This window comes from Schistocerca gregaria, chromosome X, assembly GCF_023897955.1.
Source record: "Schistocerca gregaria isolate iqSchGreg1 chromosome X, iqSchGreg1.2, whole genome shotgun sequence".
In the NCBI taxonomy this organism is placed as follows: Eukaryota; Metazoa; Arthropoda; class Insecta; order Orthoptera; family Acrididae; genus Schistocerca; species Schistocerca gregaria.
The window spans coordinates 161,603,024-161,626,965 of NC_064931.1; the positions used below are offsets into that span (position 1 = coordinate 161,603,024).

Sequence of the window (23,942 nt, forward strand, 5' to 3'; positions counted from 1 at the left end):
ACACTTATTTATTATATGGTGATAAAAATGAACATAGCTTACAAGACACTACTTGGAAAGAGCACACTAATTATTTTGTAAAGCAGCAAACTTTACTTGGAAAATTCCTGAAATGGGAAAATAGAAGACACAGAATACAAAGAAATTCTGTAATTTTAAAATTCATTTGAAGTTAATATTATTTATAAAAGGTTAAGGCTGAGATGACTAATACTTAGGACATGCAGTTATGATTTTGAGCATTCTGACATCAATCCTGATGGGGAGCTGTATTTTAATATTTTTTGGGAAGCTCCCAATACTGTTGAAGCTATGCTACCCAAAATGTGGTTTCTGTAAAACACAAATGCTGCATGATGCACAATGATAATCTAATTACTAATACGGTATTACAATGATAGAGCTTGCTGCATGAAAGAAGTCTTTTTCAACATACTAAAGGCTAACAACTGTTATAAAAGGCCAATAGGAATGAAGTTTTTTTTTAATCTTGGATATGTAATTAGATGTATGTCAATAGGGCTCATTGAATTTTATGCTATATTTCAGTTTGAACATCAGAATAGTATTTTGAAACATTCTGGTAAAATATTTGTTGTCCCTATCAACATAATGCCCAACAAGAACAGTTGTGCTTGAAAATAAGAAAAGCACCTAAGTTTCTTTTATTATGTTTGTGGGGAAGTGAGAAAAACCTAAACCAACCTGAAGATTACTTCAAAGATTTAAGTGCTTTCACAAACAAAAGTAGTGGAAATTACAATCAGAAAACAGCATGTCTTTGCTAACCATCTTCCTGACCTCTAGCCCTTGTATCAAATTCTTACTAACAAAAAGTTTGCACCACAAAAGCAAGTTCATAATGTATGTAGCTACCTGTATTACACTCACAGTTCAGGGTTTTTTCATTCATAAAAAATGAATAATGTGTAGTATTTAAAAAGCCAAGGAAGAAATGGATGAATGCTGAGGAGGAAAATTATGTTATTGAAAACATGCGAAGAACCTTGCAGAAATGATGGACATAATGAAAAGAGGAACAAACAAATAGCCAGTCGAATAACAACAGAAAAAACAAAGAAAACATGCTCTCTTCTGAAGGCAAACAGTTGGCCTGCCTGATGCTCCCTCAGCAAAGGAGACTGTAGTGCGGTAGCTCAAGTAGTTCACATTCTACAAAAGCACCATAACTTCTCTTGAAGCTGATGAGTTGGAAACTCACTGAAACATTCCTTCATGATAATACTGTCACTTGGCTGACAACCCGAGAAGGTTAAATCAGTGAAATTCATTTAGAAAACTTCAGTTGTCATACAGTTCACATCTGCAAGGAGAAAATACACTGAAGCACCAAAGAAACTGGTATACACATGTGTATTCAAATACAGAAATATTTAAACATACAGAATATGGCACTGTGGTTGGCAATGGCTATATAAGACAGTAATTGTCTGGTGCAGTTGTTAGATCGGTAACTGCTGCTACAATGGCAAGTTATCAAGATTTAAATGAGTTTGAACATGGTGTTATAGTTGGCACATGAATGATGGGACACTCCATCTCTGAGGTAGTGATGAGATGGGAATTTTCCCATATGACCATTTCATGAATGTACCATGAATATCCAGGATCCAGTAAAACATCAAATCTATGACAAAGTTGTGGACAGAAAAAGATCCTGCAAGAATGAGATGGACAACAACTGAAGGGAATAATTTAGTGACACAGAAGTGCAACCCTTCCACAAATTGCTGCAGATTTCAGTGCTGAGCCATCAACAAGTGTCAGTACGTAAACCATTCAATGAAACATCATCAATATGGGCTTTTGGAGCTGAAGGCCCACTTGTGTACCCTCAATGACTGCATGACACAAAGCTGTACACCTAGCCTGGACCCATCAACACTGACATTGGACTGTTGACGACTGGAAAAATGTTGCCTGGTCAGACAAGTCTTGTTTCAAATTCCATCAAGTGGATTGACATGTACAGGTATGGAGACAAGCTCATGAATCCATGGACCCTACATGACAGCAGGGGACTGTTCAAGCTAGAGACTCTGTAATGGTGTGGGGTGTGTGCAGTTGAAGTGATATTGGACTACTGATACATCTAGAATGACTCTGACAGGTGACATGTATGTAAGCATCCTGTCTGATCACCTGCATCCATTCATGTCTATTGTGCATTCTGACAGACTTGAACATCTCCAGCAGGACAATGTGACACCCCAAACATCCAGAATTGCTACAAAGCAGCTACAGAAACACTCTTCTGGTTTTAGACACTTCCGCAGGCCACCAGATCCCCAGGTATGAACAGTATTGAGCATATCTGGGATGCCTTGCAATATGCTGTTCAGAAGAGATCTCCTCCCTCTCATACTCTTACAGACTTGTGGACTGCCCTGCAGGATTAATGGTGTCAATTCCCTCCAGCACAACTTCAGACATTAGTCGAGCCCATACCACATCGTGCTCCAGCACTTCTGCGTGCCCGCATGGGCCCTATACGATATTAGGCAAGTGTGTCCATTTCTTTGGCTCTTCAGTGTAAAATGTAAGTTCAGGATACTGCAAAAATAATTAATCAAGAAAGCAAGATAGCTCAGCAGTCTCACTTTCTTACAGCTATGTCGAAGTAGCATCACTCTTCTACAGTTTGCTCAGTGTCATAATACAGTTAGGCCATAATGTGGGAGCAACTATACAGTAGAAGGCAAGAGCTTGACAAAAATGAACAAACCCTGCTCACTTGCCATCTACCCCTGTTCTCCAGTCTTTCAGCCAAGACTCAGGAGTGGGTGTGTGGAAACACTAGGAACAACTAGGAACCTCTACAACCAAAAATCTACTGTGAAACACTTTGACAAGGTGCAGTGACTATCTCACACTGAGAGAACAGTGAGACTCATAATTCAAGGACAATGGTCAATTTGATGGTGAAGAAACTGTTTTAGACAACAACACCCATGCTGCCACAAGGCCTCAACATTGCATGAGTTCAGAGTATGTTATGTAAACATGAGATTATCAGCAGTGTCAAGCGAGCTGTTCCTAAACTTCAATCTAAAGTTTAGAAAGAAGTAAGAATAGGAAGACCTGCAGAGTTTTCTACAAAGCTAATACGGCATGAAGTAACATCTCTATATAAAAACTCAAAGCATTCATATCTTTTAAGAGGGAAAACATGTAACTGTCCTAGCAACAGATAAATGTAATGCAACAGTACAGGTGCAGTCAGATACACACAATAGTAACATTCAGACAGCTTAACAGTGGTGTGGGTTACAATAATGCATCAAAAACAGAGGTGACTAAAATTCCAAACTGAAGTACAATTGTGGCAAAGTGATCTGTCTAAATGGTTCATGGATTTCTTTGACTCAGCTCCATCCGTGGTGACATTCTGAAAGTATGAATCCATAGCTGTGGTTCAAATTGGCAGACTGAACAACTGAATGAAGCATACCGTCAGAATGCTTAAATTTTGTGGCACCATGTTTCATAATCAGGCTACCTTACAGTGCTTTTGTCCAAAGACTCATCTAAGACACATTTAAGAAAACTGATTTCATGCTACTTAGTATTTCACCAATGTATTTGAGCTGTAAGTAAAGCACCAGTGCAAAATTCACTGCTGCATCTGTCAGAGGAGACAGAAATGTACTGAGACTCTTCTAAAAACAATTTTACTATTTACTTTACAACTGTAATTAAATAACATCGCTGAAGACTCTTCTTCTTGATAAGATCTATCAATCATAATTAATCACTCAAATAATTAAAAATTCTGCTTGTAAGCAACCATCTCATATAAATTAGATGCATCATTTTGCCATTACATTTTTTGAAGCATTAATGGTGAATGATCATTTGTAAAAGTGGAGCCATGTACCAATAATAATTGAGTATATGTTCCTCCATGACTACTGTACGGGATGGCAGCCAGTCAACGAATATTTTAGAGAACTGGTTTAAGAAATTTATTTCAAAGGCTGAGTGGAATCTTCCTACAAGTTTTCTCCCAGAGTAATTCACGCCATGCCTACGTGACACAAGTCGCTTGCCTTTCAAAACTGAGGTGATTCTGTCCAGTTAAAGCTGCTGACAGGAGACACCCTGAACCCTCTGCTGAAACTGCTAGCAAATTCGCACCATTGATTTTTGCCAATAGCGTGTGTGGGATACCGATCATGTGTGTGGACGCCGGAGCGTCCTGCGGAGCAGAACACACTTGCTTCACTCTCTTGAAATCCAGACCTCGAACAGAACAGACATCTTTTTGGAAGGCAGAGCCTCTGGCTCTGCCTTTTGCGACTGGTCACCACCGTAAGTTAACATGAACCACTTCCCCTTCTGTTGCCCACTTTAATTAATTATTCGACCTACTAGAGTGGCCTAAACCTGCTAACTTCTGACCCTAGGCATGCCCTTTGTACTCCGTATATTGAAGTATATCCTGTTCATTGTACTTAAATTCCTGTTTTGTCATTTAACGGCTGCCCTGGATGCCCACTATCAAATCCTGACTGCTCGACCTCCTGCACACTGCCACCATGAGGCATATTTAACTGCTTTCTTCCTCCTTCCCTGCCAAGCTATACATTAACATTGGTTGCAGAAGTCCCTTGTAAACTTCCCCTAACTTTACAATTGGTGTCAGGAGTGGGATGTAACAATTATAACCCCCCTTCCTGGCATGTTAGCGTCTGTATAACTTTACACTACAAATAGCAATTAACACTTACAGTGAAACAATACCGCAGATGTGAATATCCTCAAATGTTATGCCAAAAAAAGTGTTCTTCACTATAGTAATCTGCATCATTTTCATTACCCAAATATGATTTCCTTATACATAAAGAGAATTGAAAAGACTGAAATATACTGTTTTTGCTCACTGTGACACACATCTAATGATACTGAACTACATATCTTCCAAGTATGGTGGCATAATCTACAGGAATTTTTTAAAAAGATTCTTCATAGAATCTGTTTACCTGATCCATGGAATATCATTCCCAATATGGAAGGCAACCAAATGAAAGACAGGACAACAAGCCAAAGAACATTACTGCTGAATTAAGTGAAAAGGCCTTAAATAATCAAACACAAGTAACAGATATGTTTAGTAAACATTTCTTAAATGTAGTAGAAAATATAGAGACAAAAAGTTCAAGAGAAAAATCACAGCAGTATGTTGAAAAATGAACTATCATAAAATTCAATCACATGAATGTATCATCAACTTCTCCTTCTGAAATTAAGAAAACTGTATATTGTCTCAAAAATAAAAACTCCAACAGATTGCTAAAGATTTGTTTCGATATAATAAGCCTGGTCTTATCTGAAATATGCACTGCATCACTTACTCAAGGCATTTTTCCAGAAAGACTGAAATATGCCATTGTTAAACCTCTCTATAAGAAAGGTGATATGAGATCCATCAATAATTAGCAGTCCGTTTCACTACTGAGATAATTCTTCAAAAATTTTGAAAATCTGATGCATTCTAGAAGAGTATCCCATCAGAGCAACAATAATATCCTTAATAAATGACAGTTTGGATTTCAGAAGAGTTGCTCAACTGAGAATGCCATTCCCATGTTTCACTCAACCATAATTTACAAGTATTAAATAACAAAATAGCACTGGTTGGCATTTTGTGCAACCTATCTAAGCCATTTTACTGTGTGAAACACAGTATATAAACTGAATTTATGCGGAACTGACAGTATAAACAACCAATGGATAATGTCATACACAACCAAAAGAGTGCAGAAAGTTGTACTTAGCAATTAAACCAATGTAATAGGAGGAAATTATTCTGACTTGGAAGAAATCATGTATAGGTTTCCCCGTGGCTTAATCTTGCATCAGCTATTGTTCCTCAAGTATGTAAATGATATTCTGTCTAATATATAATGAGTAGAATGAGTACTTTTTGCAGATGACACTAAGATTATAATCATTCCTAGCATTCATACAGCAGCAGAAGTAATGGACAATGTTCTTAGAAGTATCGTTGAATGGTTTTGTGCAAGTGGACTCTCTCAGTTTCAAAAAGACATCTTCAGCTCTCACATCTAGAGGTAGTACAACAATAAAATGTGTAACACATGGTGTGGAAATAATAATTAGGGTGGAAACATAAAAATGTTTACATGTCCATATTGATGAAAATTTAAACTGGAAAAAGTACATTTTGGAACTCCTAGAACAACATAGTCCAGGCAAATTTGCATTTAGAAACATTGAAAACCTTGAGATGAGATGAATCAGAAAGTTTACATATTCTTCATATTTTCATGCAGTAATGTCATATAGATAACGTTCTGGGGTAACTCATCTTTCAGAGAGAAAGTATTCATTGCTCAAAAATGTACTGAAAGAACAACATGTGTGTTCACCCATGTTAATCTTGAAGTCATCTGTGTAAGGAGTTACAAATTTTGACTACAGCTTCACAGTATATTTATTCCTTCATGAGTCTTGTTGAAAATATCCACTACAGTTTGAAAGGAACAATGATGTACGTAATTACACTACGAGAAGATGAAATGACATTCATTACTTCAAATTAAGGTTGTCTCTAGTGAAAATAGGGTACACAATGCTGCAACAACAATTTTTAATCACTTGCCCAGTGATATAAAATGTCTGACAGACAACAAAATAAGATTTGAAACAATCTGTAACACCTTACATTCAATAGAAGAATGTCTATTGTTGTAAAGGGTAAAAGGTGGTGGGTAGGAATTACTAACTTACATCTATATATTAAAAGAAAGGAAAAGTTTTCAGCATGTAGCCATATGTACAAATTAATTTGTTATTTGCATGTAAAATGACTTATTCCACATCATCGAAATTTATAATGCAAATGATCCATGGAATGTAAGACTCGGTAACTAATTATATTTTGAGGAATTTAATATTATAATTTCCTAATGTGACACTTCCCTGAACTGTGAGTATGGCCTCTTAAATGACTGTTGCTTGCACATAATGAGGAGATCCAGATTTTATGTTCCATTCCATATCAATCTAATATAAGAGCCTATAAATGCCATTCCACTATGAGCAACATAGTCAATATATATATGGTCCCTAAAGAAAATTTCTGGACAAATAGTACAGATCCGTGAAAGTTTTCAGGAGAAAAACTTGTGCCATAGTCATACAAGTAAATAAAGTGCAGAGCACTCAGTTCATTGGTATTTTCTGAAGATATCATGAGCTGTAATTTGAGCTTCTTACTTGTCACAAAATCAACTGAAAGATGTGTTTGATGCAATCCTCTGACACAGTCAAGCAATCTGCTTTCATTTTTGTCAACAGAGTTCATCATTAGTCATTATTGGGGAAGAATAATACAACATTTTCTGAATGATTATAAGCCCATTTGGAAAATGAAAGGTGGCTTACTGCCAAGAAGGTGTAGACATAGTGAGCATAATGTGCTTTTGTAGCATCTTATAACATCAAAAATGCATTATAGGAAGTGTAAAACTACAACCTTTAAAAATCTTCTGAGGTAGCACTAGTTGAGAGAGCCCAAAAGTCATAGCATCTATTGCTGTGTAGTAAGGCTAGAATCCGTTTTCAAATTGGGAACACCATGAATAATGGAAGAATCTATTGAGTGTCTTTAGCTCCCATCCACCCAGCCCCTTTTTCCATCCACTATCCTTCAATATGATTGTTTCTCTCTTCAAAGATCTGCTGATTCTTCATTCCTCATAGATCAATGTATTGTTGAAATGGCAAAATAACATCAAAAGTTGCAGAATTTTTCATAACTGTTCAAGTATTTCCCCACAGTCTATTACTGAAAGTAAGTTGAGCAATAGCTTTGATTGGTTTCAAGGTATATTTACACAGCTACACTTTTTACATGGAAGTTACCTACTCATAAAGAATACTGTCAAAGCCATAAAATAGTGATACTAAGAGAAAGCCTAAATTGACAACTCTAAAGATCATAGTCTGAAGAGGGAAAACTATATCTATAGCTCTTTCACTAGTGAATTTTGGACACAGAAATAACTATCAAGCTATTGCTGATATGTGTAGATGTCATGTAGCAAATTCAATCATTCTGCAGTTCCTCTTATATGGAAGATGTTGGTGATTAAATTAGGCCATGCTATCTACAAAAACAAATGTTTAAAAAATATTGAATATGGCTTATTATAGTGCATCGTGAGGCAAAATTATGAAAAATGACAAAAAAGTAGCAAATAATTGTGTAAAATGCAAGCTTTAGTATCTCAGACATTTATACATTTAAACACAGTTGGACTTTGTAGCAAACACAAATTAAATTACATATTCATTTTGTTGCCAAAGCAAGTCATCTTGTTATGCCAAAATACTGCAAAGAAAGTTTAATAGCAGTAATGATTTATTACAAACTGGCAAGGAAATTATTGCAAAAGTATTTTGAAAATTGCAAAAATTAGCCCATTTACTGGACTATAACATTTATGAAAGTAATATCCTAGCATTATAAGCAGACATAGAAACATACACTGCAATAAAAACAAAAAGTGTGTACATGCATATGAAATGCCATCCCAGTTTATGAAGTTCATGGAAGCAATCAAAAGTCACACTGGATCTCCACAATGCATATATTTCTTTCATACACTTCTACTAGCCCACTGACCAAGAGAAACCCTATGAATCTCTGATAAAAGTTTCCCAGTGAAGTGAATGGGAGAAAAGAAACTTACGCGTCAGCAGTGCTTGCCCCTCATAATATGGCAAGTAGACATGTTGAGCATGTGTGGGTTTCCCATACACACCAGCATCCAATACTTCATCACCTTTAATTAAATTAACCCGACATCACAATGTCTTACTCCTGAATGAATTCTATTAAAATGATATGCTTATATTTTTAAATATTTAAATTTCATAGAACTTATATTTCCTCATAGCTTTTAGGTATGAATAAAACTTACAATCATATGCTGGGGGGACCCTCTGTCATACAGCCAAATAAAGAAAGCCTAACAATGATATGGTCATAATGAAATATAGAATTTTAAACTGGATTTTAGCATTCACAAATAATGTCTTACATACAATAATTTACAACTGTTTTATACAACAACTTTCAGCAATAAGGTATAATCCCTAAGAAACATGAAGCTTCATATCATTTTAAAAATAACAGTAGCATTACTCAAGTACATACACAAATACTGAAATTTGTATGTTAGTTATCCTGAAACATATAAGAAAAAGTACTGAAATAAAATGAAAATAGAAAAAGCAAGACAAAGCTGAAACTTAAGAATGCCATTATTTTAACCCTGAAACAAATAAAATCCATGATCCACTTTCGATGAAAATAAAAATCTATATTTCTGGAGTATTTTATGCCGGGGGTCCCACTGTAAGATGTTGCAAGTGAACTCAACAACATAGTGAAGTAAGAAATTTGTTAACTATATATGCATATTGGGTAAACCACATGTTCTAAGTTACAGAGCACCAAAATTCATTACTGCTGCAAAGTATAACACTTTAATATTGACCATATAATGAACATATAGTCACTGTAAGCCTTGAAGGACACAATGAAAAGCACAAGATGTATGGTGTTCTGATTCATGTGGTGAAACAAATTGATATGATCAAGATTTGTTTTTAATGTACCCCATTCATAATAATCCATTGCATTCCAAGGAGACATTCATGTGTACCACATGTGCAGCTTGTCTGATTATGCATGTGGTATGCGTAAGTGAACAAATGATTTACATAAAGTGTGGCGGAATTCCATCAGGCACGTGTAGCACATGCTTCTGTGTAGTAGGAAGTCATCATGCAGCAACATAAATAAGAAATAAAGAACTTATTTTTTTGCCAGAAGCAGCATTTCAATTGATCAACATTGATATTATGTTATGCAGTATAAGCAATACTAAGGTTAACTCTTGACAGTGTCAAGGGAGTTTCAGTATTGATAAATTGGCAGCATCATCCATATAAGCCTATGCTGAAGGAATGTTTTTATGACTGATCTGTAGTGTTTCTTGTTTTGTGAACAAAACTGCATGGTGTATTCAGGTGGCCTTTTTGTTTATTTGTAGCTATAATCATCCCTCCCGACACTTGATTAATATTTCCAGAGAAACTCAGGAGCATTACAATAAAATAAGTTTCTACAGGTGTGTGTCTTTTTGAAGAGAGGGTTACTCATATTGGTATTTACTTGCTGCCAAATGTACAAGGACGTTCAATAAGTAATACAACAGTTTTATTGGCCAATTTTAGCTGAAAAAAATGCAGAATTTGTTGTGGGACATCATGGAATATTCTGACTTCACAAACTATAGTTTCACGATAGGTGGTGGGGCTATGCACAGCCTTCAAAATGTCATCTGTAATGGAAGTGCATTAGAAGGCAGTCAATAAATGACAATCAAACACCTTGCTGCACAACTGGACATCTCTGTTTGTAGTGCTGAAACACTCATTCACCAGTTGTGGTTCTCAAAGGTGTGTGTGCCTGCTGGCTTCCTCTGTGCCTAACAGAAAACCATAAAAGCAATGAAGGACGATCTGTGTGGAATTGCTTCTACAACTTTTTGTCATTCACAGTCAATGGAACATGGGTTCATCACTTTGAACCAGAAACAAACTCAAATCCATGGAGTGGCACAACACAACCCTTCTTACAAAGCAAAAGTTCAAAGCTGTAAACTCAAGTGGTAATGTCATGGTGGCAGTATTCTGCACCTCTCAAGGGGTTACTCTGTTTATGTCCTCCCTCATGGAGCAAAGATCAACTCTGAAATGTATTTTGCTATCCCCAGGAAACTGAAGAAATGACTTCACTGTGTTCAGCACTAAAAAACTGTAAACAAACTTCTCCTTCTCTATGACAATGCAAGGCCCCACACAAGACTGTGCACCTAAGAGGAGCCCACAAAACTTTGTTGGATTGTTCTTCCTCATCCACCCTATGCTGCAGATCTCTCACCTTCCAACTTTCATCTGTTTGGGCTGCTGAAAATGCACTCCATGGGGTGCTGTTCATGGATGATGTGGAGGTTATTGATGCAACAAGGCACTAGCTCTGATGTCGGCCAGTAGAGTGGTACCACACGGGCATATAGGCCCTCCCAGTAAGATGAAGTAAGGCCATTGCATTGAATGGAGATTATGTTGAAAAATAGGGTTTTGTAGCCAAAAGAGTGGGGAATAATGTGGAGTATCGGAGTCCTAAATAAAACCAATCTGCTTTCAGAAAAAAGTGTTGCATACTTATTAAACAGCTTGGTGTTATTGGATCTACTCAGTTACACTCATATAAAATAATTCAATAAATACAAATATGTTCCATAAACATAACATCCATCATCCAAAGAAAGCTATAGGTACAAATGTACACTCAGCATTAAAAAATACTATTCAGGAGCCAAGCACATCATCAGTTCATCATTTTCATTTAAAACCTATCAGATGTTTGTTAATCATAAACATAGTTCTGTATATAACTGAAAAGTATTTGAACTGAAATGAGATAGTTGTAGTAAGAGTGAAGAAATGAAAAGCAGTATTTTAGTCAAAAATGTGTACGTAAAAAATAGTATGTTTTGCTACAATTGTCATTCTTTATGAAGGGAATGTTTTATCAAATTAAAGGCAATACTATGAGAAATGTCAGTAAATGGATCTGGTAGTACATATATTTTCTTTGTATCTCACTGATATGAAGTAAGTAAGAATTGGTGAAGCAGTTTTAGTGAAAGCATTTCATTCTAGTATGCTGCAGGGTGTAAAAGTGATTCTTGCAAGGAAACAATAAAGAAGTGGAGTGAATGGAGTAGTTAAAATCAGGATGAGTGTGTGTGTGTGTGTGTGTGTGTGTGTGTGTGTGTGTGTGTGTGTGTGTGTGTTTTAATAATATTTTAATGTAAGCATAGTCCAGTTGCAGATGTCATATGCTTATGTATTCTTCTTTGCATCTTGACATGTCTAATACCATTTGACAACATTATTTAAGAACAAAAACTATATTAGGCCTACATCATACTATTCCCTCACTGTGTGGATGTGGTTAATGTGTTTAATAACTCCAAAAACTACAGAGTATATTCATAGAATGCAGGATCTCATGGATAGTAATTGCATAATTGCTGATATATCATCAGAGGCTATAAAGAACTCAGACAGCAGTTACAGTCTTGAATAAGCCTAGGAAGCTGGTGGCTTGCTGAGCTTATTTTAGACTGTAACCGCTATCTGAGCTTGTTAAGGCCTTTGATCCTGTCTGCAGCATTGGGAGATGAAACATCAGACATGGAATTAAGCCTTGGACTATGGCCTTATGCCCATAAAAGCAATATCAACAATTATGGAGGCTACATTATTTTTAACAGTACACTGCAACTTATGTACTATCAGTCTTTATGTAGTTTGTTTCATCATCTTTCACCTTTCAGGCATGACACTGGAATAATATGTCTTATTCCAGTATTTTTGCTTACAATTCTACAGCCATCTTCAAAGTGATCACTAGCAGAATTTAAACTACTTGACACAATACTGTGGAGTCAATGTTCATGTGTTACCGATAGCATTGTTTGCAACAAGAATGTCAGTAACAGACAAAATTTTGTGTGTCTATGAGTGAAACAAAGCAAGTAGATAATCAGCAAATCCATGATGCTTACAATTTATGTGGTTTATCATTAAAATGTATGGCATATGTTTGGAATGCCAGTCTGTGAAGCTTCAGAATAATAATTCCTTGGAGAGTCCATACACGAAATGTGTGGTTTCCATGATTTGTTGAGCAGGAAACCCCGACCTTGGATGAGCAGGTTGCTTGCTTATTGTATTCCCACAGCTTCTTTGACAACTAAATTGCAATAGGATGAAGCTGTGGGCAGTATCTTGACTTTCCTGTAATCTATGGAGTGGCCAGTGGCAATGCAATGGTCAGTCACTGCTGATTTGTTGGGCTGTAGAAGGTGAGCATGTCATGGGTGTTCAACGTACCATTCTTGTACAGTACATATTGTTTGTTCTATGTACCCTTTACTAATCTAACAAGGAATTTCATATACACTGAGGTGTCAAAAGTCATGAGATAGCATTATGTACAGAGGTTTCCTATGTGATTATGGCCAGAAGAAAGGAATTAATAGACTCTGTACATGGAATGGTAATTGGAGATAGATGCATGGGACATTCCATTTCAGAAATCATTAGGGAATTAAATATTCCAAAGATCAACACCATTGAGAGTGTGCCAAAAATACCTCTCATCATGTACAACACATTGTCTAATGGCCTTCATTTAATGACCAAGAGCAGCAGCATTTGCATAGAGTTGTCAGTGCTAACAGACAAGCAACACTGCATGAAACAGCTACAGAAATCAGTGTGGTAGATCCAACGAACATATCCGTTAGCGCAGTGTGGCATAATCTGGTGTTAATGGGCTATGGCAGCAGACACCCAATGTGAATGCCTTTGCTAACAGCAAAACATGACTTGCAGCACCTCTTCTGGGCTTATGACCATATCGGTTGAACCTTAGATGACAGGAAAACTAAGGCCCAGTCAGATGAGTCTTGATTTCAGTTGGTGCACATCCCTTGAAGCCATGGACTGAAGCTGTTAACAAAACGCTGTGCAAGCTGGCGGTGCTCCATAATGGTGTGATCTCTGTTTACATGGAAGGGACTGGGTGCTGGTTATGTTCAGCTACTTGGAGAGCATTTGGAACCATGAATGGCTTATGTTCCCAAACAATGAGGGAATTTTTATGGATGACAATGAGTCACATCAGCAGGCCACAATTGTTTGTGATTGGTTTGAAGAGCATTCTGGACAATTCAAGAGTGGCTCGGTATGTCTGCAGGGGACTAACAACAACTTGTTGAGTCCATGCCATGTTGAGTTGTTGCACTACAGCGGGCAAAAGGAGCTCCACCAAAATATTGAGAGGTAGCCCATGACTTTTCTCATCTGAGTGTATACCTGCCTTTTATAAATGCAGAATATCTTGTACATATCCTAGAAAGGTTACCATCTTGCCTGGTTGAAAGAAGATCACAACCACTTAATGCCTCTTCATCATTCTGGCAATTTTTGAAGAAAAATTTCTCACACATGGTAGATAAGTGATTAACTTTATTATATCTCTATCTCTTCCTCTTCCTTTGGTTGATAAGAAATTATCACTTAATTTCATGTTTTGACTTTGTCTTTTTACTGACTATATTCCAAGGGTACCAGTTCACTCTGTGTTCAGTAAATTCTGCCAGAGACTTACCTTGAAGATGACTGCAAAGTTAGTAGCTGAAATGTTGTAAGAAAAAATAATACTATCCTAGATAAAGGACTGAAAGATTATGGAAACTTCCAGAAACAAACTTTATGTACATTATTTTATTGCTGGTAATAAATGGTGAGCTCAAAGTGCATTGTGCTGGTTAGTTTATTAAATATCCTTTTTTGACTGATTACAGACTAAATGTTTTGCACCACTATGTGTACATTAGTAACCATCAAAATAGGATGTTCAACAAACTAACTTTTTAATGTATACATAGGGGTGCAAACTCACTCACTCTACAATACTGAGTCCACTCTTTATTAAGGATTAGAATTACGACACAGTGTTATCTGCATTTTATAAATCATTCTATCATGTTCATTGTTTTTGATTTCTGACATAAATGTATTCATGTCAAATTTTTTTACATTAACAAATTTATTTCAACAATGTCTTAAAGAACATTGACAAAAGCACTATAAAAACATATGCATACAGCTGTCTGTTCTCTGTAACTGAGTCACAATAGGTGATCTCTGTGACTGAGCCACAATAGGTGCAAAAGAAACAAAGATATGCTTTCAGGATGATATATTAATTGTGAATGACAAAATAACAGATGGGATGGACTCCAGACATATAACTAACAAACTAGGAAGCAACCTAAAAGTAAACTTTTAGGTGTATAGCGAGATGAAAATTTAAAGAGTGAGAAACATACAAACAGTTTAATCAAAAAATTAGGTCAGTATTTTTATAATCTTAGCATCCTTAAAAATTCCTGTAGTATTGATGCATGGGTATGTTTGTACTTTGCACTCATATGTAGCACAGTAAGATATGGCATCATATTTTGGGGGAATGCCAATCTGTTGAAACACAAATTTATGCTTCAAAAGGGAGCAATAAGAATGTTTAAAAGGGTGACATACACAGAATCACGTAAAACTTATTTCAAGGAACTAAAAATCGTGAACCTACCATGTATCCATATTTACAAAAGTATATGTTTTCTGAGGGCACACCAGGAACATTCTGTGTTAAAAAGTCAAGTCCATGACTACATAATGAGAAATAGAGATGATCTTCAGAGAAATTAACACAAAAGCCATGTACCAAAATAGTGCTCTTTATCAGCCTAATATCCTGTTTAATTAAGAGAATATATCGCAACTCCACATATTAAGAAAAAAAAAGAAAAAAAAAAAGAGTTCAAAAAATGCCAGTTGCCAAGAATTTTTATAGTGTCAAGGAATACTTAAATCATCAGCATTCACAATAGAGCAGCTTACTTCCCTCATCATAGTGACCTGAAGTGCTGACATGAAAAATAAATTGTATTCATTTATTATTCTAGTTTAGCATTTTATGATTGTTGATATGTGTATGGTTTCATTTTACATGTAAGTATTGTTTATTATTATTTATGTGTATCCAATGCATATAGTGGTATGTTAGTTAGCAACAAATGGTTTTCATCAAACTGTTTCTACTTCAATTTTGATAACAGAGATATACGAGTATGTATAAAATGCTGTAATGGTGACTGTTAGGCCACATGGGGCATTATCAAGTGTCATACCAGAAGCATCTTTATTAAAATAATTTTAATAAATTTAGTTTTAATCTGCTAGGAAGTTTCATTCTAGCATCTTTATTAGCCTGCATTCATAGACTACTTACTATCTTGTCTTGATATGTTAAGCTTTTAATTCTATCAAGTGTAATATGTTACACAAAGTATATCAGTCAGTCAGTGACATATTTAAATAGCAGGTACTGGTAACTGGCCAATGCAGGCACAACGATATATTTATAATTTGGAAATATTAAGTACACTGACCCTCTTTGAACATTGCTTTGCATTATCTCCCAATGCCAATTAATAAATCATCAAAGGCAACAGCCATTCTTCCTCAGTTGCTACTTCAGTTATGTAGATAAGAAAAATTTCAGATTTTGAAAAGAATTTTATTTCTAATCCTGCGTTTTTCAGCTGTTCATGGTTACAAACAAGGTTACAAACAAACTAAACATTCAGTTGTAAAAAATGGAATTTTTTATCTACATGATAAACATAATAGAACCATTTTTTATCATTGCATATACATCCAGGTGGAGGGTTCCAGCTTCAAAATTCATGACTAAGCCAAAATTGTGATAACATTTCACAAATTCCTCACAGTAAATTGTTTAAAATTGAATTAGAACATAATAATCAACTTATTAAGATGTCTTGCTTTGTATATCTCTGGATCTGGCATTAAATGGGGTAATACTCTGAAGGAGTACTACAGTCACTAATGCAGTGTTGATAATATAGAAATATGTAGTCACTGTGACCTGCACTGTAAGTAACCACACCTTCCTCATGAGCCTCTTCAAGCCATTTATGATGTTCACACTAATGTCTCAGTAAGTACGCTCCATAATAAAGTTCACAGTAAGCAACAGAAATATTTTCTTTTTGTTTATCAAGTCCATAACCAAACACATATTAAAAAAATAAGGACTGTATGACTCTCACAAAAAAGCAGTGTTGGTTATACACTCTTAAATAAATGCTTACATGAAACTGTCCCTTACTTAAAATAACACATTACTAACTTCATATAATTCAAAATGAAAATCATGGAATTCTTAATTAATTATGTTTCTTGTAAACTAATTGATTTCATCATGTCCTGAAATGAGGAATGTCCTGCCCACTATCTTTCACACTGCACACCCCTCCCACAGAGATATTCCACCACTCACTGAACCTACACAATATCCTCATCTACCTCTACACAAATCCTGCTCCCATCCCCTTGCCAAACAGTTCATATCCCTGTAATAGACCTAGATGCAAGACCTGCCCCATACATCTCCCACCACCACCTACTCAAATCCAGCCACAAGCATCACCTATCCCATCAAAAGCAAGGCTGCCTGTAAAACCAGCACCAGCTGCAATGACTGTGCTGTATTATCTGTGGACATGACAACTAACAAGCTATCTATCCACATGAATGGCCATCAACAAACTGTGGAAAAGAAAGATGTGGACCACCCTGTTGCTGAGCATGCTGCCCAATGCAATTTTCTTCATTTCAATGACTGCTTCACAGCCAGTTCCATCTAGATCTTTTCTGCAAATGATAGCTTTTCTGAATTGCACAGGTAAGATCTCTCCCTACAATGTGTCCTACATTCCAGTAGCTCTCCTAACATCAACCTTCATTAATGATTGTCTTTACCTATTTAACCCCTTTCCTGTTCCCATTCCAGCACTACACAGCCCTCCATCCCAAACATTCACTCTCAGTCTTTTCACTTCTCTCCTTTTCTGTTACCCTCTCCCCATCCCCCACCCCTCCCTCCCTCTAGCCCCCTTACTGCCTCCTCCTTAGCACACTCTCTCGTTGTGTCTCCTATCATGCACTGCTGCTCACACTCTCTCTCAGTCGCCAGAGACTGTGACCATGTGTGTATGAGTTGCATTTGAATGTGTGTGTGTGTGTGTGTGTGTGTGTGTGTGTGTGTGTGTGTGTTGTCAATTTCCAATAAAGACCTTGCTGGTCAAAAGCTCACTTTCTGATAGTCTTTTTGTTGTGCGTATCTGCAACTCAACGTCTTTCAGTATATCTTTCAAATGATAGAGTGCAGCAATCAGTCATCCTTTTCTTGCAGGTTTTATTCACCAAATCTAGATTTTGAGTAGTGCCTAGCCATTATCAATGCACCATTTCATAGAATCAATGCATGTTCTAATACATCAGTCCCCTGTTGTTCAGGCTTCTGTCACAGTCCTTTCAACACTACTGTTTAATTTCACATTTTCTGAAGCACAATAAGGAGACAACACCCAACCATGAGAAACAATCCCATACTGTAAGACTGTCTCCTCCACACTTCACTTTTCGCACTGCACATGATGTGCAGTAATCTTGAAAGAAGTGTGACTTAAGCCAGAACAACAGGAGACTGATGTATTAGATCATGCATTGATTCTATGAAATGGTGCATTGGTAATGGTTAGGCACTAGCCGAAATCTAGATTTGCTGAATAAAACCTGCAAGAAAAGGTCATCTGATTGCTGTGCTCTATCATTTGAAAGTAATATCACAGTCGCTGAGTGCACTCGTGTTCCTAATGGAAGGTAACCTTTCACTATACAGTAAGCAGCAACTATCATTCTCATACTATTGTTAATTCCATCCTGGATTTTCCATTGTTACTGAGTTTGTAAGGTGCTTCCAAACCATAAAGGATATACATAGTTAACACTATCAGATCAAAACTATTTGGACAGTTCTCTATGTAATACAGAACTGACCACTAGATGGCACAAGAGGTGCATCCACTTGTATAAAAGAAAAGTGTTATCAGAACAGAATTAATAACAGCATAATGGGTAGGTAAGGAGAGCTCAGTGACTTCAAATGTGCAATAGTCAATAGATGTCATCTGAGCAACAGCTACATTTCAACCTTTCTAAAGCTGCCCAAGACTACAGCTGGTGATGTGACTGTGAAGTGGAAAATGAAGGAACAATAACAGTTACACCAAGACCAGGCAGACCTCACATACTGACAGACAGGAACTGTTGAGTGCTGTGGAGGGTGGTTGTAAAAAATTGCATGGAACCAAAGTGCTACCAGAAATCCATTTAGCATAATGAATGTGTTCAGGGAGTTAAGAAGAATGGGTTAAAATGATTGAGCAGCCCCTCATAAGCCACACATTTCTATACTCAGTGGTAAGTGGTGCTTGAAGTGGTGTAAAGAGCTACACTACTGGACTGTGGATGACTGGAAGTGAGTGACTTGGAGAGATGAATCATTCTATACCCTGTGGTAATCAGATGACAGAGTTTGTGTTTGGTGAATGCCTGGAGAACATTACCTGCCATCACCTGCAGCGCACAAAGTGAAGTATGGAGGAGATTGTGTAACAGTAGAGGGTTGTTTCTCATGGTTAGGGTGTGGTCCCCTTATTGTGCTTAAGGGACTGTGGAATTTGGATGAATATGAACACATTTTATAGCACAGTGTTCTGTGTCAATATGGGAACAGTTTGGAGATGATGATTGTATGTATCAGCATGACAATACATCCTGTCACAAAGAAGGATCTGTGAGGCAATGGTTTGTAGATAACAGCATTGCTGAAATGGACTGGCCTGGCCATAGACCCAACCTGAACTCAAGGGAACATCTCTGAGATAAAATAGAATGTTGACTTCACTTCAGATCCTAGCATCCAACATCACTATTTTCTCTAGTTTTGGTTCTTGAGGACAAATGGGCTTCCATTCCTCCACAGTCATTTAGAAACCTCACTGAAGGTGTGTGCATCAAAGTTCAAGCCATAATAAAGGCAATAGGTAGACACATCCCATATTAATGTCCACTAATATGTGTCTGAATACTTCCAATCAAATAGTGTATATTCGAAAGCCATATAAAGATGAAGACCATCGAACAATAGCACTTGAGGCAAATAAAAATAGGGATCACAGTCAGAGTTTCGATAAAGACATTCTTCAAAAAGTTATTCCTTTGGAAAACTAGACTGATGGAAAAAAATCACACCACCAAGAAGGAGTTGTCAGACACAAATGAGAGTTGGTAGGCATCTGAAAGGTAATGTCTATTTAAATTTTCTGTGGCACTAATAGTGCAATTATGAGGATGTAAATCAGGTTTGCTTTAAAAACAGGATGCACCAGTAATGAGCATTAGTTACTTTTTGGGCTGGACATGATGGGTTGATGTTAGTCAAGAATGCCTTTAAGGTGACAAAGATGCCATTATCAACACCATACTGAGTTTGAACAAGGTCACGTAATAGGGCTACAGGACACTGGCTATTCCTTCTATGATACTGCAGAAAGACTCAGCAGGAATGTAGCCATTGAACATGACTGCTGGCAGCAGTGGTCATGAGAACGTACGGTTGCAAGAAGGCCGGAATCCAGATGTCCATGTGGCACTGCCGAGAGAGAAGACCGCAGTGTTCAGTTTTTGGCTCTGGTACATCATACTACATCTGATGCAGCAATTTGAGCTGCAGTTGGCACCAAAGTGACACAATGAACTGTTGCAAATTGGTTACTTCATGGACAACTCTGAGCTAGATGACCTGTTGAGTGTGGTCCACTGACCCCAAACCACCACCATTGGCAACTTCAGTGGTGTCAAGTGAGAGCTCGTTGGAGGGCGAGATGGATATCTGTTGTGTTTTTATGATGAAAGCTGGTTCTGCCTCAGTGCCAGTGATGGTAGTGTGTTGGTTAGGAGGTTCTGCAACTAACCTGCCTATGTGCTAGACACAATGGGCCTACACCTGGAGTTATGGTCTGGGGTGCAAATTTGTATGACATCAGGAGCACTCTCATGGTTATCCCATGCAACACAACTGCAAATTTGTACACCAATCTGGTGATTTGACCTGTTATGCTGCAATTCAAGAACAGAATTCCATGGAGTGTTATCCAACAGGACAACACTAACCTACTTACCACTGTTGTAACCCAACATGCTCTACAGAATGTCAACATGTTGCCTTACCATGCTCAATCACCAGATCTTTCTCCAGTCTAGTAGATATGGGACATCATTGGACTTCAGTGTCATCCACAAACAACATTAACTGTCCCTCTATTGGCTCACAAAATGAATGGAACTCCATCCCACAAACTGACTGTACAACAGAATGAATCAACATTCTGGCAGATACACTGGTTATTAATGTACCAGTACTCCACATTTGCAATGGCGTATCTTGCACTTCCAAAAACCAGTGAGCTTGCAATGTTAATCACTCAAATATGTTGTTGTGGTGTTCAGTCCTGAGACTGGTTTGATGCAGCTCTCCATGCTACTCTATCCTGTACAAGCTTCTTCATCTCCCAGTACCTACTGCAGCCTACATCCTTCTGAATCTGCTTAGTGTATTCATCTCTTGGTCTCCCTCTACGATTTTTATCATCCACACTGCCCTCCAGTACTAAATTGGTGATCCCTTGATGCCTCAGAACATGTCCTACCAACCGATCCCTTCTTCTAGTCAAGTTGTGCCACAAACTCCTCTTCTCCCGAATTCTATTCAATACCTCCTCATTAGTTATGTGATCTACCCATCTAATCTTCAGCATTATTCTGTAGCACCACATTTCAAAAGCTTCTATTCTCTTCTTGTCTAAACTATTTATCGTCCATGTTTCACTTCCATACATGGCTACACTCTATACAAATACTTTCAGAAACGACTTCCTTACACTTAAATCTATACTCGATGTTAACAAACTTCTCCTCTTCAGAAATGCTTTCCATGCCATTGCCAGTCTACATTTTATATCCTCTCCACTTCGACCATTATCAGTTATTTTGCTCCCCAAATAGCAAAACTCCTTTACTACTTTAAGTGTCTCATTTCCTAATCTAATTCCCTCAGCATCACCCGACTTAATTCTACTGCATTCCATTATCCTCGTTTTGCTTTTGTTGATGTTCATCTTATATCCTCCTTTCAAGACACTGTCCATTCCGTTCAAGTGCTCTTCCAAGTCCTTTGCTGTCTTTGACAGAATTACAATGTCATCGGCGAACCTCAAAGTTTTTATTTCTTGTCCACGGATTTTAATACCTACTTGGAACTTTTCTTTCATTTCCTTTACTGCTTGCTCAATATACAGATTGAATAGCATCGGGGAGAGGCTACAACCCTGTCTCACTCCCTTCTCAACCACTACTTCCCTTTCATGTCCCTCGACTCTTACAACTGCCATTTGCTTTCTGTACAAATTGTAAATAGCCTTTCGCTCCCTGTATTTTACCCCTGCCACCTTCAGAATTTGAAAGATGGTATTCCAGTTAACATTGTCAAATGCTTTCTCTAAGTCTACAAATTCTAGAAACGTAGGTTTGCCGTTCCTTAATCTTTCTGCTAAGATAAGTCGGAGGGTCAGTAATGCCTCATGTGTTCCAACATTTCTACGGAATCCAAACTGATCTTCCCCAAGGTTGGCTTCTACTAGTTTTTCCATTTGTCTGTAAAGAATTCGTGTTAGCATTTTGCAGCTATGGCTTATTAAACTGATTGTTCGGTAATTTTCACATCTGTCAACACCTGCTTTCTTTTGGATTGGAATTATTATATTCTTCTTGAAGTCTGAGGGAATTTTGCCTGTCTCATACATCTTGCTCACCAAATGGTAGAGTTTTACCAGGACTGGCTCTCCCAAGGCTGTCAGTAGTTCTATTTGAATGTTGTCTACTCCCGGGGCCTTGTTTCGACTCAGGTCTTTCAGTGTTCTGTCAAACTCTTCACGCAGTATCGTATCTCCCATTTCATCTTCATCTACCTCCTCTTCCATTTCCATAATATTGGCCTCAAGAACATTGCCCCTGTATAGACCCTCTATGTACTCCTTCCACCTTTCTGCTTTTCCTTCTTTGCTTAGAACTGGGTTTCCATCTGAGCTCTTGATATTCATGCAAGTGGCTCTCTTTTCTCCAAAGGTCTCTTTAATTTTCCTGTAAGCAGTATCTATCTTACTCCTCATGAGGTGAGCCTCTACATCCTTACATTTGTCCTCTAGTCATCGCTGCTTAGCCATTTTGCACTTCCTGTCGATCTCATTTTTGAGGCGTTTGTATTCCTTTTTGCCTGTTTCACTTACTGCATTTTTGTATTTTGTCCTTTCATCAATTAAATTCAGTACCTCTTCTGTTACCCAAGGATTTCTACTAGCCCTCATCTTTTTACCTACTTGATCCTCTGCTGCCTTCACTATTTCATTTCTCAAAGCTACCCATGTTACCAAGACAAATCTATGACAAAAATGTAATTACTGCACATTAATTACTTTTTGGTATTGCAATTTTTTCCCATCAGTGTATGTAAAGTTTTTAAGGTTACTCAGGATGGTGAATGTAGAGAAAATACAAACCATGTGAGCTGATAGCCTATTAACAATGAAAGACAATCAAGTAGTTTATTATAAGTAAGTTGAAAGTGGTGAAGATGGAATGAAATACTTTAATTTTACTATAAGACATTTCTACTGAAGCTGCTTTTGAAAGAAGCGAAAACTATATTTTAAAAAATTAAAACATCAATTAAATCTATTTAAGAGAATTTCTAAGTACCTCCTTCATCCTCAGAGTCAGACATGAATGTTTCTTGCATTGTTTCTGGAGCAACAACTCGATATTTCTCTTCGGTCAGCATGGTTGTAGCATTAGTAGGTATCACAGTCTCAGTCACAACTTTTAAGCTCTCCACAACGCTGATATATCCAAGCTTCTGTGCAATGGAAAGAGCTGTCTGCCCTTGCTGTGTAGTATGACAGACCAATTTAATTCACTGATGACTAATATTTTTATACATGTTTTAACTATATATGATTCATTTATAATTACTAACTAATTACTGATGTTAGTAACTCCAAAATAATCAAAATGCAAAACACTGAAGCTTCACTTCATGACTTCACATCACATGAACTGAATGTCCACTGCAAATAATTTCCAAAAGTAGCATGGAAGAAACCCATCCAGAAACTTCTAAAATGTTACAAATAATTAACCTATGACTATCAAATACCTTGATAACTAAAATGCTTCACATTTGAAACTATCCA

At 37.1% G+C, this 23,942-nt stretch overlaps 1 protein-coding gene across 1 annotated transcript in view; it reads right to left on the minus strand.

Annotated features, from left to right (window-relative positions):
- LOC126297950 (titin-like) overlaps positions 1–23,942 on the minus strand; it is an 817,179-nt gene that overhangs the window by 465,847 nt on the left and 327,390 nt on the right. The window contains exons 16-17 of the mRNA XM_049989271.1: positions 23,449–23,635; positions 8,742–8,834 (exon numbers count right to left, since the gene is read on the minus strand). Of these exons, the coding sequence (XP_049845228.1) occupies positions 8,742–8,834; positions 23,449–23,635 (280 nt within the window). The remainder of the gene's footprint in view (positions 1–8,741; positions 8,835–23,448; positions 23,636–23,942) is intronic.